This window comes from Peromyscus californicus, unplaced genomic scaffold (assembly GCF_007827085.1).
Source record: "Peromyscus californicus insignis strain IS unplaced genomic scaffold, ASM782708v3 Scaffold_6__1_contigs__length_162567912, whole genome shotgun sequence".
NCBI lineage: Eukaryota > Metazoa > Chordata > Mammalia > Rodentia > Cricetidae > Peromyscus > Peromyscus californicus.
In genome coordinates this window covers 159,970,853-159,990,942 of record NW_026294584.1, presented here as the reverse complement: position 1 = coordinate 159,990,942, position 20,090 = coordinate 159,970,853, and the positions used below count along the sequence as shown (strand labels likewise).

The 20,090-nt window shown below is 41.8% G+C and overlaps 1 protein-coding gene across 8 annotated transcripts in view; it reads right to left on the bottom strand.

Moving 5' to 3' along the window:
- Positions 1-20,090, bottom strand: part of Ccdc91 (coiled-coil domain containing 91) — a 187,281-nt gene that overhangs the window by 79,294 nt on the left and 87,897 nt on the right. For all 8 annotated transcript variants that reach the window (XM_052718968.1, XM_052718967.1, XM_052718969.1 and 5 more), the window contains one exon: positions 6,549-6,656. In XM_052718968.1, the coding sequence (XP_052574928.1) occupies positions 6,549-6,656 (108 nt within the window). The remainder of the gene's footprint in view (positions 1-6,548; positions 6,657-20,090) is intronic.

Sequence of the window (20,090 nt, the reverse complement as noted above, 5' to 3'; positions counted from 1 at the left end):
CAGAGAGCAGACAGCATCGTTCAAGCACTGGAGGAGTCAATGCATCTTTAGTTTCACTGATTCAACATAATTCAAACTGCAATACCAAAAGACTCTGTAAAAAACAAGCTAATTCCTAAATTTATATACTCATACATTAGTTAACAAGAGGGCTATTATTCAGAGAAAAATACTGTTGTGTGATTGTGTCATTGTGGCATTAGTACAATTCAATGTACACAATCCAAGAGGATCTAACAAAACTACCTCACAAGAAGTCTTGGTCATCAAGAAGTAGTAAACACAGGAGGCAGGCAGCTCCGCTGGGATGGCACAGTATTCTGGTTGATGGTGCAGGATTTGATTAGCAGACAGAGCAGTCTTTAATGACAAAGTATAACAGACACATTAATTAGTGCCCTTCACAAACAAATATCACGTACTGGACACAACCATAGATGATGTTTACACCACCAATCACCATCATTACCAACTTCATGAGTGATGCTTTGTGCTATAATGTTATCATGGTTACGGCATAACTATGTGGTAGAGGATTTACAGTTGAGCACACAGTGGCATGAAAAGGAAAGAAAGAAAGACACACAAAATTATGCTTCTAAGTAAGGCCAATTTACAAGAATTTCTATTGCTTCAGGACAAATTATATCACAACTTCGCAAGATAAACAGGAAGAAGTTGTTGTTTGAGGTTAATTATATAAAAGTGTACTGAGGATTTTATCAAAATAGCTTTTGTGGTATGTAATATTGGGAACCAGATTCATCATAAAATATGTCAATAATTTCAGTACTGCCAAATTTATTTAAAAAGAAACACATCTCACTACTGCATATTAACACAGATGCTGTGGGATGGTCTGTATGTCAAATGTGTTGCTGATTGGTCAATAAATAAAACACTGATTGGCCATTGGCTAGGCAGGAAGTGTAGGCGGGACAAGGAGGAGAATAAAGCTGGGAAGTGGAAGGCTGAGTCAGAGAGACAAGATGAGAAACAGCATGTGAAGATGCCAGTAAGCCATGAGCCACGTGGCAAGGTATAGATTGATAGAAATGGATTAATTTAAGCTGTAAGAACAGTTAGCAAGAAGTCTGCCATGGCCATACAGTTTGTAACCAATATAAGTCTCTGTGTTTACTTGGTTGGGTCTGATGGCTGTGGAACTGGCAGGTGAGAGAGATTTGTCCTGACTGTGGGCCAGGCAGGAAAACTCTAGCTACACACAGATGTTTCCAAGCAGATTTTTTTGGGTAGTCACCTTCAACTCAAAATTTTATCTGTATTAAAATGTATTTTTTGATATATAATCAGATTTCTTAACGAAATTTACATGTGTAAAGATAATATGAGAAACCATAATGTCACAAATAATATTTTATATGAGATTACCAATATATTTATAGTTATTTCATGGCTAGGTGCTTACTAACAATAAACATCTTTTAAAACACTCATTTTAAAATCCACTTTACAAACAAATAATATTTTAAGCTAATACCTAAAATAGATCCTAAGAAATGAGCCTTAATGTTGACTTGGAAAATAACAAGAATCTTCAAACACAAGTAGAAGCCAGAAAGTATTATAGGTTCAATAATAAGATGCAACTATATGCTTCCTACAAGAAACACCTTTGAAATAATTAGAGAAAAATTCATCTAGAATAAAAACATAGAGTAAATTATACCCAACTAACATAACCCATAATCAAAATAAAAGTGGGTCATCTGTATATCTCATTCTAACTAGTATCACCAGAGTAAGAGATGGGCATTTCATAGGAGGACAGGGACAACTACATGAAGGAAGCATAGCAATTCTCATGAGTGTGCCTCAACTGTTTATATGTCAAATGTTCTAAAAAAGGCTAAAACTTGACAGACAAGCACAGAAAACTGGGCTAATCTATAAGCAGGGGTCAAGTGTTTCAGTATCTTTCCCTGAACAACTGCCAAGGCAGGCAGACAGGAAATTATAACAATACACAAGTCCTGAACAGGACAACCAAAAGGCTTATCTAAATGATGACATTAAAAAAAAAAGTCCACACATTCTGGGCCATCGAACAGACCTCAAAATTACATCAAAACCACATGAAGTATGCTCTCTCACTACATCAGAATAAGACTTAAAATCAATAAAAAAAATACATCTGCAAAACATCAAAATATCTGGAAATCTGGATGCAGAGATCCATGGCTAGGCCCCGGGTGGAACTCTGGGAGTCCAATTAGCAAGAAAGAGGAAGGTTTATATGAGCAAGAATTGTTGAGACGAAGGTTGGATAAAGCACAGGGACAAATAGCCAAACGAATGGAAACACATGAACTATGAACCAATGGCTGAGGGGCCCCCAACTGGATCAGGCCTTCTGAATGGGTGAGACAGTTAATTGGCTTGATCTGTTTGGAGGCATCCAGGCAGTGGGACCGGGTCCTGTGCTCATTGCATGAGTTGGCTGTTTGAAACCTGGGGCCTATGCAGGATCGCTTGGCTTGGCCTGGGAGGAGGGGACTGGACCTGCCTGGACTGAGTCTACCAGGTTGATCTCAGTCCGCAGGGGAGGCTTTGCCCTGGAGGAGGTGGGAATGGGGGGGTGCTGGGGGTAAGGTGAGGGGGGCGGGAGGGGGGGAGAACAAGGGAATTGTGACTGATATATAGAACTAAACTGTATTGCAAAATAAAAAAAAAATCTGGAAAATAAATAAGATACTTCTAGACCCAGTTACAAGACAAATTAAAGTCATTCTAATTGAAAGTGAAAACATGATTTTGAAAATAAACTCCCCCGCTCTAGAGCAGGTCCACAAAGCACTCAAGGAGGATTCCACTGGTGGTGACCTGAGGCCCCAGCTGGAGACCTAAGTGAATGGAAACTGGTATCCAATTAATCTGAAAATTTAAATAGTAATTTTAGAGTAGAAATTAGTTACACAGAGATAAAAAATAAAAAAGGAAGTCAATAAAACCAAAAGTCTCATCGACTGACTCTTTGAGAAATTCCAAAATATTAATCAATCTCTAGCAGATGAGCAAAGAAAATGAAACATGACACAAATTACCAATATCTGAACACAAGAGACATAATCAAAATTTCCACATTACTAAAAGGACAATTGGGAATGTTATGTTAAGCCTAAACACAAATATACTTATTCAAAGGAAGAATGTGTAGTCAGATGATTAATAAAATCCTACATCTATTTCTAGAATAAAAGCACCTATTTGAAAGGAGCTCAGCTTAGCATAGAGCTTCGCCACAGGCAGCCACAGCTAGAGTTACACCCACGGAGAGAACAGGAGGCCAGAGTTACACCCACGGAGAGAACAGGAGGCCAGAGTTACACCCACAGTGAGAACAGGAGGCCAGAGTTACACCCACGGTGAGAACAGGAGGCCAGAGTTACACCCACAGTGAGAACAGGAGGCCAGAGTTACACCCACGGTGAGAACAGGAGGCCAGAGTTACACCCACGGTGAGAACAGGAGGCCAGATTTACACCCACGGTGAGAACAGGAGGCCAGAGTTACACCCACGGTGAGAACAGGAGGCCAGAGTTACACCCACGGTGAGAACAGGAGGCCAGAGTTACACCCACGGTGAGAACAGGAGGCCAGAGTTACACCCACGGTGAGAACAGGAGGCCAGAGTTACACCCACGGTGAGAACAGAAGGCTAGAGTTGCATCCAAGGTGAGAACAGGAGCACTTTCCTCGAGCAGCACAATCAAAAGGCCACGCAATCCACTTCCTCATCTTCAACACCACAGAACTTCAGTTGGCAAGGAAGAGGAAGCCACTCAAGTGGTCTGAATGTGAAAAGTCCCCATGGATTCAGGCATTTGAACACCTGGTCCCTGGTTGGTGGCACTTTGCAGGGAGGTTTAGGTGGTACACCCTTGCTGCAGGAAGTGCGTCAGTAGAGGGATGGGCTTTGAGTGCACATGAGTTCCTCCATTTTCAGCTGGCTCTCTGCCTTGTGTTTAAGGTCTGAGAGTTTGGTGAGTTAAACTGTCCTTCCATCATTAGACCCTAACCCTCTAGAACCTGAAGCCCAAATAAACTCTTCCCTCCATACATTGCCTTGGTTGTGGTGTTTCATCACAGCAAAAGAAAGTAACCATGGCAACAGCAAGAATAAAAGGGAAGATGCAAAAAATGTCTTATACCCAGAAATCCCACGGATTTTTGTTTTGTTTTTTTTTTTTTTGGTTTTTCGAGACAGGGTTTCTCTGTGCAGCTTTGCGCCTTTCCTGGGACTCACTTGGTAGCCCAGGCTGGCCTCGAACTCACAGAGATCCGCCTGGCTCTGCCTCCCGAGTGCTGGGATTAAAGGCGTGCGCCACCACCGCCCGGCATTCCCACGGATTTTTAACAGAAAATCTGCTAAAACTGATAAGCAACATTTGATCCTTAGAGGATATAAAAATGATAGAGTGCATTTTTATGTAGTAGCAACAAGCACTAACTGGATAACTGAAAACAGGGGGAGAGTGATGACACAGATTTCCAAACATGAAAAGCCTGAAATGAAACCAATGTGCTGACTCTAAACACTGAGGAAGTGCAGCAATAAGCTAAAACCCTGAACAAGCAGCAATGTACCCTGTTCACACACAGGCACACTCTGTGCAGCCCCTGAACAAGCAATGATGTACCCTGCTCATACATAGGCACACTCCAAACCTAACTCAGTCCTAATCAACAGACCAACAAGCTTTGTCATAAAAATTCACAGTGCTTATAAACTTTACTCAGAAACCTAAGACATCAAGTAGCCAAGCAATTCTGGACTACAAGAAGGATGTGGAGGGCTTTACACTTCCTGGTTCAAGACCAATAAGACACCTGTATAAATAAAACACAGCATCTGAACAGGTTGGGAACACAGGAGAGATGGAAGTCATTGGAATCCACATATACATGATAACTGTTTTCTGACAAACACATAAAGGAGATTTAGATATGGAAGATTACCTTTTTTCAGCAAAAGAAACTAGAAAAGTGTATTGTGGTGGTTTGAATGAAATGATCCCCTTAGGCCCATAGGGAGTAAGTAGCATTACTGGAGGTCTTGTTGGAGTAGGTGTGGCTTGGTTGTAGAAAGTATGTCACAGGAGGTGGGCTTTGAGGTTTCAGAAGCTCAAGCCAAGCCCAGTAGTTCATTTGCTCCTCCCGCTGCCTGAGAATCCAGATAAAGAACTCTCGGCTTCTTCTTCAGCTCCATGTCTACCTGTATGCCACCATGCTTCCCGCCATAACTGTTTTCCTTCATAAGAGTTGCTGTGGTCATGCCATAGTCTCAGCTCAGCAATAAAACCCTAACTAAGATATGTATTGATAAATTTAAAAAAAGGAATCTGATCTATTTCAAACACCACATACATAAATCAGTTTAAACTGATATACCTCAATATACTTATATACTCCCAAACCACCAAACTACGAAACATTTAAAAGAAAATATTTTTAAGACTGAATTAGGTGAAAGATATTTATAGAAGTAATCGAGACAAACATGAAGACAGGTCATCTCTGGTAGGTGTCAGACAATGTGGGAAGCCCTCTATGCTCCAACCCATGGTTGGTGGGGTTTGTTTCAGGCACCCTCAGCCCTACCATAACATGCATAATTCCGTCAATTTGAGAAGTCCAAATACAGTGTACAGAAACACACCCAACTGTCATTTGGCTTTGCCTTTAGCAAGCAGAGCAGACTATAATAAAATAGTAAGAGGCCAAAGAAACTACTTGTTACCCAAAATGATCCTCTGGCCAAATATTCTCTCTCTCTCTCTCCCCCCTCTCTCTAACAAAACAGATCTCTATTTGAGTCTAGTTTATCCACAAATCTCCATCAAATGCTATACTTTATTTTATTTCCGAAATTATTGTTAATTTTCTTCCTATTCTATTGAATAGGACTTTTTAAAAAGCTGCTTCCAACTTCATTTTCCAAGTTTTATGTTATAAAACATTACAAGAAGTGTTTTACACACATTACTGACTACGGAACACCTATAAATGCTCTTCAATTGATGGCTTAATTAATGTAAAGTAGCTTATTGTTTTGGCTTTTAAAAACAGTGAAAGAAAAATGTTCAAACAGAAACTAGTACACAAAATAATCAAAAACTCCAAGATGGACAGGTTGTTTCCCTGTTGAGTGTAGATATATTTTGTTTTTCTCTACCCATTAATAATCAATTTTACATTCTGAACATCATTTATAAATCTGTCACAACAGTCATTCAGATGCTTTGAAGCACTGAGCAATCTCTTTGCTTCTGTGACTTTGTGAAGCTTCATATAACCCAGAAATGGAAATAAGAGTAATCGTGGAGTGGGGGAAACCCGCGTAGTGCAGACCTGTGGCCCTATTCCAAATCCACCATAAAATTATCAAGCTACTCAAGTGTACTTTTCCTCCGAGATACATCAAGGAGCATAAACACCAGGGAGCTGATGGAGAAGGGACAGCAGCCTAGGGAAAGGGAGTTAGAGGGAAGCAGAGGGATGTGTGGAGGTGCATGGTTAATCAGTACCTGAGCATGCAGCAGCTCCTCACACCTGTGAGCTTGTTTCTCGATTGCAGACACATACTGTTTCTCAATGGCGTCTAGCTGCTGCTTCACTGAAGACTGCAGAAGTGCCTAAAAGCATGAAAAAGAAAAAGTTATTTGGACCCGACAACCCTGGCATGTGAGTGTCTGACAGTTCTGTGTCTCAAGTGGGCAATCTGTACTCCAGAACCCACACACACGACACGGCGCACTGACACGGGACATTAGCATCTATCTTTAGGTTTTTATTGCTTCCCATACTACACTTTTTTTGGCTCAAAGTCTACACACCTTCTCCTTAAAAAAGTCAAGCCATAGAAAATGATAAAGAGAGTAAATAGTTCTGTTAAATAGAAATTCAGTTCAGTAGAGACCACACAGGATGAAGAGCGAATGAAGGCTGGGGGGGAGGGGGGGAAGGAAAAAAAGCCAGACATATTTCACTGGCTGACAAAACTCCACATCCTCTGGACACACTGCAGTACCCATGGGCCAAGCATGATCTTCGAGACCACAAGGCAAGTGGAAGCAGATGGCGGCTCTGAGCAACTGAGACACTCAAGCCTGCCCCCCAGGATGCTCATGCCCCCAAGATGAAAGGGTGGAGGTTAGGTGTGTGTAAGCCAGCCATAAAACAGTATTCATAAGGGGTAGCAGGGCTCGTGAGACGGAACTGCATAATGTGGACACCGGAAGCCAGGAAAGGAACATCTCACCACTCTGAGAAAGGCAAGTTGGCAAGTGTTGGTGCCAAGGCACCCCTTCCTGGACATGTTTACAAGACTGCCAGCTCTAAGCACTGTGTGATTCTACCACATTCGCATAATATCTGTGTGCTATTTATAGATTCTAGCATCCTAAATGCGCACAAGGGCTCTTCAGCAAACGCTCTGCTGTTAAACCTATGGTATAACAAACTACTCACAGTCAGAATGGCAGCTGAAGGCAGACACATCTTATGGGAAACAGACCTTTGGCATATTAGCCAGCAAAAGAAAAGTGAGCCAAATCTCCTAATCTTTGTTTTGAAAATAGACTTATTCAGTTGGAAACAACAGGCATCAAAATCCTAAATAAACAGGCATGCATTTTATTTTTTTTAAACAAAACTAAAAATATTTTTTAAACCTCTGGATAAGTCTCAGATGCTCAGAAAACTGGTTCTTTTGCAATAGGAGTTGTAACGCTGCTGTCTCAGCCTCACATCATGTCATAGCAGAGCAGAGGGTGAGGCTAGGGCCCAACTGTTGGAAGGGAAAGGATAGAGTGCTCACCCATGTGGAGATTGCTCCTGAAGCCACCTCAGTCTTAGGCTGAGAAGCATAAGGAGTGATGGACAGAGAAACCAAAATTAAGTCTCTGAGCTGGACTAGATGCTGTGAATCTATTAATTTTCCTCTGGCAAAATTTATTATTTGTTAGCTTAAATTCTTTTCAGTGTTTTGTTTCATTTGAGACAGGATCTCATTATGTAGTCTTGGTTGGCCTGGAACTCATTTTGTAGACCAGGCTGGCTTTGAACTCATAAGATTCACCTGTCTTTGCCTTTCAATTGTTGGGATTAAAAAACTTTAATTAAAGAATGATATAGACAATGTGCTTGAATAATTGCAGGTAATTGTAAGGCATGCCTCCCTGTTTTGAGATGGGGAGTCAGGTAGCCCAGGCTGCCCTCAAGCTCACTCTGTAACTAGGTTACACTCCTGTCCCTACATCCCAAGTCTGGGAGGACAGTGTGTAGCCCCACGCTTGGCAAAACTGTCGTTCTCCTCTGGAATGTGTAATATGACAGAACTGCTCAACTGAAAGAGCTGTTTTCACTTCCCTACTTGCTGTGGTCCCAAACTATCTCAAATTCAAGTGACTAACTCTAATTTCTAGTCAGTTACATTTTCAGAAAGACAGAAAATAAAGCAGTCTCTTCCCATTAAGGAGACATCATCTGAACAGCCTCCACCTTCACCAATGCGTCACATGACCCCTCTTCTTTTGAACACCAGTTTTTGAGGATGAGTCCCTCAAAAGCTGCTCAGGAATGAGAAGAAAAGTCCAACATCCCGGCCGCATGCACACAACCTTCTATCTGCAAGGTAGGCAGATAGCACTTATTACATTTTAAAGACCTCAGGGACCAGAAAGACAGAAAAGAACAACTCTCTGATACCTATGTGTGTATATTGAGGCCTGCTGGTAAGGTTCAGCACAGCAGCTGGCAGGAGGAAGCCAGAGGCCAGAGTGGAGGCAAATGCAGACAAGTAGAGGTGAGGCAGTGGAGGGGGGGGAGACCCTGACAGACCTCCAGTTACTCAACCCTGGGGTGGTCAGTGCCTCAGCACTCACACACCCACTTGTGTGCCTGGCTTCCTGGGTTACTGTATACAACAACAGCTGTCTTGCCATGTGAAATGCTCATGGATTTTAAGTCAGAGAAGGTATATTAACATTCCTAACTTGTCTTCTGTAACCGTCTTTACAGATAACAGCATGGAACAAAGGCTTCAGTCTGGATTTAAGATTTCCAATTCATGCTGGCTCCTGATTCAAGTTCAAACATGCAGTCCCTATGACCGAGTTAGGAAAAGGCCATCCAGACCCCATGTGCTCAACCTCTAGGGAGAAGAAAAGAGGCCTCATGTCAGGAGTGAACACCCCATGTCCACAACAGATCTGATTCCATTTCATTTGACAAAAATGAAAAAGAAAAGGAAAAACTATTGTCTAAGTTTTTTAACTCTCAATTGAGACATCAAAGATTTCTCCGTTCTTTTATTTAAAAAAAAAAAAAAAAAAAAAAAAAAAAAAACAATGCCAGCAAGGTCACACAGAGGCTGCAGGCAACGTCTGTTACCATTTTGGGTGTGTGGAGAGGTGCTGGCATTCAGGCTTTTCTGTAGACTGAGGATCAGTGCTGCATTTATACACAATTCAAAAGAGAAATGTTAGCTGATGGGCGTCGATCTTAGCGGAAATTCAATACAGTCTAGCCATGTTATAAAGTGCTTTGGAGGCTGTGAAAGCCAAAGAAAACCTTCAGGACAGAGGGAATGGTTCCTGCTGGCCTTGCCATTACAGGATTCTAGTAACATAAGAGCTGTTACCTCAAACACCACAGAAGTCTCCCAGTGAAAATTTCTTTTGTGCCATGGACAACACATTAAAATTAAGAAGTTTCTAAAATTAAGCACAGCACAGAGGCTGTGCATGTCTGCCTTCCAGATACTTCAACCTTTTGAAAAGCTGCCACATGGACCAGCCTCCCTCTCTGATGCCACAGCCTTATTCCTTGTGACTTGAATCACAACTATGGTTTCAGTTGAAAGAACAAAGAAAGGAAAGCAAGATCGATTTCTGCCTAAACAGCCTCCCTCCTCATGAGTCCTCAGAAGATTAAATGAAGTACTTGGTTACTAATGCAGGAAGCCTGAAACAGAGGGGAGAAGGCATTGGGGGGGTCAGCTATAACGCTGGAATGGACAGGTCTGAACGTCCCAAGCAGAAGCAAGCCCTACATCAGGACAGGAAGGACCTGGCTCTTACTATAACTCCTCCTCCATCTGTTTACCTGCATGTATCAACATGGTGCCTGTGTCTCTGCCATCAGCAGTGGTAACTGGGAAGAACTACAGAACCTCCCTTTGGTGATGATGCTCTTTTATAATGGTGGTGTCTTCACTCTTCTTATGGATGATGCTCCGAAATGGGACTACTCTAACAATTTCCTGACTGTTTTGTGTTTTAAATTCCTCACTGTATATACATAAAATAGACTCCTGGAAACAAACTGGTGTCAGCATTACTTATAGTAGTTGCTAGATTTAAAATCATTACTTTTTTTTTTCCAACTTGGTGGGATCAACTCGTAACGTATAGGTCTCTCAAGAGAGAAGAAACGGTTCCTCACATGGAACCTTATCAACACTGATTGCTGAGAGGCTAGACTCAAACCAACTCGTTAGATCAGCATCAGAGACACACCTGCCTTGATGTCTTAATTTATTTATGAGGAGCAAAGTTACCAGACACCTCCACAGGTTGTTTAGTTATGAGGCAACAACACATGACAGAAGGGACTGCATGAAGGCCAATATCTGAAATTCTTAAGACCTGCTGACTTAAGACTCTTAGAAGTCAAGGATTACTTCCCCAAAACTGAAGCTTCCCCAGGATTTAGGAGCAGGCCACACAGAAGTGGTGGCCACACCGTCACTCAACACTTACATGACTAAACCAGACTGTCACTAACTAGCATGAAAGAATCTCACTGTTAAATAGTGTGAGCTGGCCCGACAGCCTTGCCATCAACCCCAGCTGGTCTTTACCAACAGACTTCCTAGATCGGGGAGCGGCACATGGACATTCCACAAAAATCACAAAACCCAGGTGTGCTGATTGCTGATAGTGGGAGTGGAGGGGAGTCACAGATCACTCTTCCCTGAAATTCCTTCTCACTGCTACAAAGCAACCCGATCAGACACAGAGAGTTTAAGTTCTAAAAAGAGAGTCACCAGTTTTCAAATTTTCCAAATTATTCATTGTGTATGTTAGTATGTCCAAAAAACAGTAGCTTTAGTAAGACTAATCCTTTAATAATATACAATTGTATAGAAAAGTTCATGTTCTCACACTGGGAACACACAGAAAGCTAGCTAGAAAATAAGAACTAAAATACAACTCAGCCTTTCTAATCTTGACAGTAGGCTACACACTAACAGGACAGACAAAGAGTTTCTTGGTTCATTATGTCTCTGTTGACTGTCCTCAGAGTCTATTACACAAGAAAGAACAAATTTAATCACTTCTCTCTATATCTGTCAAACAGGCAGGAAGTTTAAAAAGAAAATATACTCTTGTAGATGGCTGTCTTTATAGAGATGTCTATAAGCATACCCTCTCCCATACTTAGGAATTCAATTTAGAGTAAGAATGTTAACTCTCATCAGTTTTTCTCTGCTGGCAACAGCCATGGCATCTGTCCCATCACACTAAATGGGATGTTGATGACAAATGAATAAATAAACCTATGCTACAAACATGTCCATTCTTCATCCATTCCAATCACTGCTTCTCAGGCACTTTCTGAGTCTTCAGTCTCCACAGACCTGTCCTAGTGAGAGCTCAGGGACGGCATGACTGACACATGACACTGGTCAGGGCTGCCAGGAAACATGTTTTTACAGATGCCACTGTGCAGTCCCTTCTCTTACAGTATGAGCAGAGATGGACACGGTTGGATCAGCTTGGGTTCAGGCTGTCCACTCCATCAGAACATGCCTGGCCTCAACCATGTAAATAAGGAAAGGGGGAGCAGTACCTGTGGATTCACTGTCCTTCCAAGTCACTGACAGAATTTTCAGGGTAATAAGCAGAAATTGGCAATCTACCCTAGCTGGTAGAATAAGATGGGCAATGATCAGATCAAATGCTTAACAATGAATAGCACTGATCATAAAAGGTTAAAAGGACCTTAGTATGAACATTGTGATTTGTAAAGTGAAGGCAGTGTGGGGGAAGCAGGTGCTGTGCACTTAGGGGACAAATGAAAAGTAAATCTGGCTCATTCTCAAGTGTGTTATATTGGGGGTTCTTCCTGGAGATCTGCTATTCAGTGAAGGAAGGTGATAGAGGGAGGAGGGAGGGAATGGAGAAGGGAGGAGGACATGGGGGAGGGAGGAAGGAGAGAGTGAAAAGATCTGTGTCTTCATCCAGAAGTCTCCCTCCTGCCCTATTACCAGGCTGCTACTTACCAACAACACAGGCAAAGCCATAATCTATAATAGAACAAGCTTTCTTCCAATGTTCCCAGTGCCTTTCGGTTTTGGCCTGACTAGAAAAACCACAAGAATAGCCTGGCATGTGGAGTTCTGGCTCAGCTCTGTAAACTCAGAGGCACAGAAGAGCCATTCTCAAGTACTCAACCTTCCTCAAACTTCCAGTGAGGTTAAGTCTGGTGGGAGGGACAAGGGAAGACAGGCCAAGGCCTGAGTCCCAATCCAGTCACTCATATCGAGCAGCAAGCTGTTGGGCCAAACTTCGCTGGCAACAGCAAACAACATTAGTGTCCAGGAAAAATCTGATCACATGATAAAACTTGGAATTTATGAGAGTCCATGCTCAATCAAATAACTAAAAGCTATAAATTTATTTCATACCTTTGGGCTAACAGAATGGTGAGATTCAAATAAAAGTATCTTAAATTTTACTTTTCCCATCTTTGGATGAAGACCCAGAAACATCTAATCAATGGAAATTACCCAACAAAGAGAAAACAAAGTTGTTTCTCCAATTGGAAAAGAACTTTATATAATATGGAGTAACTGTACACCCTGGGAAAAAGTCTCCTAAATGCAATATGCTCTCCCTTACTAAAAGGCACAGTCATCTCAAGAGCTCAAATACAGTACTACCAGCCAGTAGAGGCTCTGGAAAAATGGATGCAGCAATCATGTGATTCTCAAGGCTGGCACATAACTGACACTGATTTGCTATAATTCAACGCAATGCTTACCAAAGGAATTTAAGGCATATTCAAACTAAAAAAAAAGCAAAAGACTAATGCTCCCCAAAACATGGTTTAGTTACTATGGGAAACTGGGATACTCAAGACTGAGTCGAGATTATTCCAGAACAACTTTATGCAGCAACCTCACACCACTTTCCCATTGTAAGTAGGGGAAACTCCTGTGCCTCAACTTCAGTGCATCTCACTGAGTGCCTGAATAGTGAAGGGAGTGGGGATCATCAGAATATTCTAATCATGAGAAAAAGAATCTGCCCATGTACTGTTTTTTCATTTAATAGCCCAGTGTTTACAAGTACTATTCATGCACTCAGTAAGGAGTAGACTTTGGCTTCTGGATTATATAGAACTAAAGATATCCTTGGCTTCTAGATTATACACAGAACTAAAGATGGCACATGGAGTTAAGCTTCAGAAATAGAGAGAAAAGTGGCACTGTATGCCTGTGGAGAAGACATCTTCAAGTGTGTAGATACTATAAGGTCAGGGTAAACTGGCTGGTTGGTTGGAGGTTGTTTGGTTGATCAGTTGATTGGTCGACTGGTTGGCTGGTTGGCTAGCTGGCTGGTTGGTTGCTTGGTTGGTTTGTTCGTTGGCTGTGTGGTCAATTGGTAGGTTGTTGGTTGGTTGGTTAATTGATGGGTTGGTTGACTGGCTGGTTGCTTGGTTGATCGGTTGGTTGGGTGTTTGGTTTGTTTGTTCGTTTGTTGGCTAGCTGGGTTGTTGGTTGGTTGGTCAACTGGTGGGTGGGTTGGTGGGTTGGTTGGTTGGTTGATTGGTTGGTTGGCTGGTTGGTTGGTTAATTGATGGGTTGTTTGGTTGGTTTAATTGGTGTGTTGGTTGGTTGGTGGGTTGATTGGTTGGTTGGTTGGTTGGTTAATTGGTAGGTTGTTTGGTTGGCTTAAGTGGTGGGTTGGTTAGTTGGTTGTTTGGTCAATTGGTGGGTAGGTTTACTGGCTGGTTGATCGGCTTGTTGATTTGTACATTTGTTCTGATAGAGGATTTCAGGAAGTAGTCCAAGTTGGCTCTGAATTTACTATGCATCTCAGCCTGGCCTGGAATTCAACAAGTGTCCTTTTTTAGTCTCCTGTGTGCTCCCACACCCAGCCAAAAAATGAGTTTCTTAAATGTATGTGTCATGGCCAAGTGTATGTCAACAATAAAATGGGGAAGGAAAAGGTACCCTCCTCTGATGTTTGGCCAGCATCTAATTTTCATTTCACAAAAAAACCAAAAATGATAGAGAAAATGTAGAGCCACCCATAAATATGCCAAAAAATACAACACATCTTTACAGTTATAACTTGTTAGGCATGATCTGTGAAGAAATAAAAAACTAAACTCTACTTGGGATTTTAACTCATCGAGCAGGTAAAAATTCAAGGTTTTAACACTTTCGTCCAATGTGATCTTCCAAAAGCCTAAACCTTCTAATTAAAAGATATTTAATTATTTGTTTGGATAGGATGCAAACCACTGAGATATCTCACTGTCCCCTAAATATTTTATTTAAATAACAGCAAAAGAATGTAATTTAATTCCAAAATTAGATAAGGTGAACTAGACAAGAGAACAACTTATAAATGCCTCTACAGAATAAAATTCTAAGTCCATATTTATGAACAGCAAAAAAAAAAAAAGCCTTTTACTAAATGATCTTTAAGTAAATACTATGCTAGGTTTTAGTAAAAAAAAAAATGTGGGAAAGGGCAGGGCTGCAATTGAAAAAATACCCTCTATACAGTAGCAAAACAAAAATTTTAAGCAAAACAACATGTTCAGATCTTGTGTCAAGCTGGAATTTTCTAATGAACTGAGTGAGCTTCAAGTGAGATAAAATAAAAGCAGCATGTTTGACTAAGTGTCTTGAGAACGTCCCCTCACTGTTAGAGCAAGCTAGAAGCTGGATTTCAACACACTGAGTCAACTAAGTGCTTCCTTGGAAAATTCTTCCCAAAAGTTATTTAGGGCAAAAATAAAAGCCATTTTTGAAGTGGAGTTAGCACTGAAAATTACTTTTTACTTTACCTCAAGTAAAGTGCTAGCTGGACTGAGGCATGAGGAGAAACTTGGTAAAGAACAATAGAAAGCAAGTGTCTCTGCAGAATGTGCTCTCTCTTCAGAAGTCAGGAAGACACCACTAGGTCAGTAAACATGCCATACTTTCTCCACACATGGCTTTCCTTGGTTCTCCCCTGGGCTGTTATACTGACCCTCCTTCACAAAGAGCTCTCTGACTCCAGAAACACAAGGCTGGAGTTTGTTTGTTTGTTCGTTTGTTTGTTTGTTTAAAAAAAAAACAACCCGCTCTCATATAAGTCAAATCCTATTTGCTTAGCTACAATTAAAACTCAAGTTTGTCTTGGTTTTCCCCTTAACTTTCAAGAACAAGAAACAGTCCATATACTCACTCACTTTCCCTGAGTTTATGTCATTTCTCTTATATGTGGTTTCACTGGGAAATCATGTGTATGAACAAGTGGATACAGACCCTTAAGGCTCAGTCAATAATGGGATAAAAACATGGGAAATAGCAACAACAGGCTGAAGCTGAACAAGTGACAGACGAGGAGATGCAAATGGCCATGGCTTACAAGCCCTTGGGGAAGCAGAATAATGTTCAAACTTTGAAATAAAGACACAGGCCCTAGCTACACCTACTGGTCTAGTTTCCTGGGAAGATACCTACCCTAGCACACGTGTCTCTGACAAGCAACACAAGGTATTTACCATGCCCTTTAAAATCTGAGAACTAAAAGTTACAGTGCTCTGATCCGTAAACAATTGCTAAGGTCACTTTAAAACAAAAAGCACAACTGTGATATAACTACCTGTGTCAGAAAAGGCAGACACTCTGATCAGTGTCTCCAGCAAAGGTCCTGTGCTTCTCAGAACTACTGGTCCTGAGGCAGCAATCACATCAGACAAAAGGATTCTAAGACTATCAAATAAGCAAATGAAGAAAAGCTTTCCTGCTGCTTGTGCTCAGCAATCTCAGGCACCAGACCCTAGGGCCTTTCAGGATTTACATTTGCTTCACTGTGCTAAATCCTGAGAAAAAAAAGACATTAAAAATCAGTGCATAATTCGTAATAGCCAGAACCTGGAAACAACCTAGATAACCCTCAACCCAAGAATGGATAAAGATAATGTGTTACACTTACACAATGGAGCATTACTCAGATGTTAAAAACAATGACATCAGGAAATTTGAAGGCAAATGGATGGAACCAGCAAAAAAAAAAAAAACCACCCTGACTGAGGTAACCCAGAACCAGAAAGACAAACATGGTATGTACTCGCTCACAAGTGGATATTAGCTATAAAATAAAGGATAATCATGCTGCACTCCACAGACCCAAAGAGGCTAGGTAACAAGGAGGGCCCAAAGCAGGATGCATGGATCTCCCTGAGAAAGGGAAATAGAAAAAAATCTCCTGGGTTGACTGGGGGCACAAGTGGGGATGGGAATATGAGGGATCAGGTTAGGAGAATGGATGAAGGGGAGAGTACTCAAAGGGATGACTGGAAGTGGCAGGGGGCAGGGTAGGGGGTGGGCAGTTCAGGGTCAGGTGGAACCTGGTACAAGGGAAGCTCCCAGGAATCTACAAAGATAACCCCAGCTAAGGCTCCTAGCAATAGTGGACACTGAACTGGCCATCTCCTGTGATCTGATTGGTGACTACCCTAACTGTAATCAGAGAGCCTTCATTCAGTAACTGATAGAAACAGATGCAGAGACCTACAGCCAAGCACTGGGTCAAGCTCAGGGAATCCTGCTGTAGAGAGGGAGGCAGAGGGGTCAAAAACATCACAAAGGAACCCATAGAAACAACTAACCTGAGCTCACAGGAGCTCACAAAGTCTGGACCAACAGCCAGGGAGCCTGCATGGGACCAACCTAGGCATTCTACATATACATGACAGTTGTGTAGCTTGATCTACTGTGGGACTAGTAGCAGTGGGAGCAGGGGATGTCCCTAATGATTTAGCTGGCTCTTGGGAACATATTCCTCATACTGGATCGCTTTCCCCAGCCTTAACACAAGGGGAGGTGCTTAGTCTCACCATAACTTGATATGTCATGCTTTGTTGATTCCCGTGGGAGGCCTGCCCCTTTCTGAACAGAAACAGAGGAGAAGTTAATAGGGGTGTAGAGGGGAGGTAGGAGGAGGGAATGGAAAGAGAGGAGGGAGGGGAAACTGCAGTGAGGATGTAAAATAAATAAATAAAGATAATTACGTTATGTTAAAAAAAATCAGTGCATAAAAGGCCAGCCTGGGCTACCAAGTGAGTCCCAGGAAAGGCGCAAAGTTACACAGAGAAACCCTGTCTCGAAAAACCAAAAAAAAAAAAAAAGGAAAATATACAAAACTCAGTAGACACTATGGGGGAATCCACATATTCAGTACACTAGTCTTCCCAGTTGGTTTTCTTCTGTTCTATAACAGACCTTCCTGTGTCTTTCTCATGCCCTGGTGAACTACTGAATTTCTAAATGAATAAAAAAATGTTGGTTTTTAAATAGGAGCCCAAAAGGATTAAAGGCCGGACTGGGCCACCATCTCCTGTTCTCAAGCGAGTCTTTCTGAAAAGTTTGCAACAAAAATCTGTACCACCCTATTACAGAAGTAAAAGAGTCGTCAGTCACAAAATAATGAAAGGACACTCACGTGCTGGGAAACTGACATGCTGAACACACGAGCCAGCACCTATCTACTCGGGCTCATTACCTATAGGATAGGTTTGTTCAGCATGTGTACAATATCCCATGACCATGGTGCATCTTTACTCCTTGTATATTGAAGACAATAAATGTCATAATCAGAGAAGCTGCCTCAAGGTCACAGGAGTCAACAACAGAGTCCAGCTCTAATATACACGTCTGATAATAAAACCTCTGCTCTTGGGCCACCAGGTCTACTACTAGGAGCACTTAGCTACAAGGTACAAATTGTGGTCACTATAAAACATTCCTTACAATAAATGTCTACAATATTATGTAGAATCTCCATAGACAGCATAAAATAGAACATCCAGCTTATTAATATAGAATGACTTTAAACCTTAAAGTCATTAAAACATGGGATTGGCTTGCATATATTCGCAGGATCACAAGAACTAAATTCCTCTCATTTCATAAATCCAGGAATGTTGCAGAGTGGATAAGAACTTTCTCTTCTTAAAGAAAAGTTCATGGCATGGCACGGCATGGCTTATTTCTATGTTAGGTTAAACAAAACCAAACAAAACAAAAACCAAAAAACAAAACAAACAAACAAACAAACAAACAAAAACACTACAGGTTGCTTCATTTGGACATTTTAAAAAGTGACATCTCACCTGAGCAGTAGCAGATAAAGAAGCCAAGCTAATACAATGACCTCCCGCCCCCATCTCCTGAACTGGTCAATAAACAGAACAAAAGATGGAATATTCAGCCCTAAGGCAGCATTCACATCACACTCCTTAACCCAAGGCTCAGGAATCTTCGTGAAAAGGGGGTTGCAAAGATGTTTTTAAAAGCCAGATGAGGTGGACGACTTCAAGGAAATTGCTTTCTAGACACAACAGTGCAGAAGCAGTAAGAACTCGCAGAGACTGTGTTAGCACAAGACCCTCCTAAATCTGGCCAGAGAGAATCCCAGCAGAGAGGAAAGGTGGACATGCAATCTCACCAGCTGAGAAGCAGTTAGCATCTGATAGCTGCTGGGAGAGGGAGAGACTCTTCTCCAATGATGGTAGGCTGGTGGGCTGACCATATACCAGAGCAGGCCCAACCCCAAGACGAGTTGGCCACACAAACCAGACTCAATGGGGAAAGAAGGGGTAAAAAATAATCGCAAAATTAGGTGAGAAGGGAACAGAATGAAGCTTTAAAGGACACTGGTGAGAATATCTCGGAGGGGCAGAGAGCACCACAGTAAGAATCACAGCTCTCTAATGTTTCAATCTCAGAGGAAAAGCTGACAGAGCAGCCTGTCTACACAGCCTATTTCTAGAGCACCTGCTGGAAAGATGCTACAGCCCCAACGTATCTGAGCTGTTTCTCCTCAGTGGACTCAACTCCCTTGTGCTAGGATGGAGTTTACCAAAGAGTCAGGAAGGAGAGAGGCATGTGGACACAGCCACACAGCAGTTCATGGGAACAAATTTTTGGTATCTGAATAGAAACTCATTATCCAGGATATGACAAATTCAGTGGCACTCTGTAGGCCATCTGATTAATTCCCAACACTTTTCATTAAATCACGATGGAGCACACTGGAACTTTAAGTCCTCCTTGAATATTAAACCGTGACAATAGTAGAGAAGTAGATGCAACAAGCAGGTCTCAGCCACGTTCCTTCAAAAATGACATTTGCAAAGAACATCACAAAATGCATATCTTATCATGACTTATCATCTCATTAACTACGAGTGTTGAGAATGATACAAACATGCTTGTTAAAAAGGAATACTGGAGAGATGGCTCAGCAGTGAAGAGCACTGGCTGCTCTTCCTGGGGACTTGGGCTCAATTCTCAGCTCCCACATGGCTGCTTACAACTATCTATAACTCCAGTTTTAGGATATCTGTAGCTATCCATTGGTGAACTCCATACCTATGGTGATATTTTAATTGTACTGAAATGTGATTTCATTTGTATGTTAATAAATAATGTTGCCTGGGGGTCAGAGCTATTAGAGCCATAGCAGAAGCTGGGCGGTGGTGGTGTATGCCTTTAATCCCAGCACTTGGGAGGCAGAGCTAGGCAGATCTCTGTGTGTTCAAGGATACAGCCAGCATGGAGACACACACCTTTAATCTCAATACCAACCATAGAAAACCTGGAGGTCTGTACAGACAGGCAGTGACAAGGAGGTCATGTAGTTGGGTTTACAACCAATGAGAAGGCAGAATAGAAAGCCAATAAAAAGGACAAACAGACAGGAAGTAGGTCTCTTGCTGAAGAGGACAACAGCAGCAGTGAAGGGTAAGGTTTTTAGCTCTGACCTCTTGGGCTT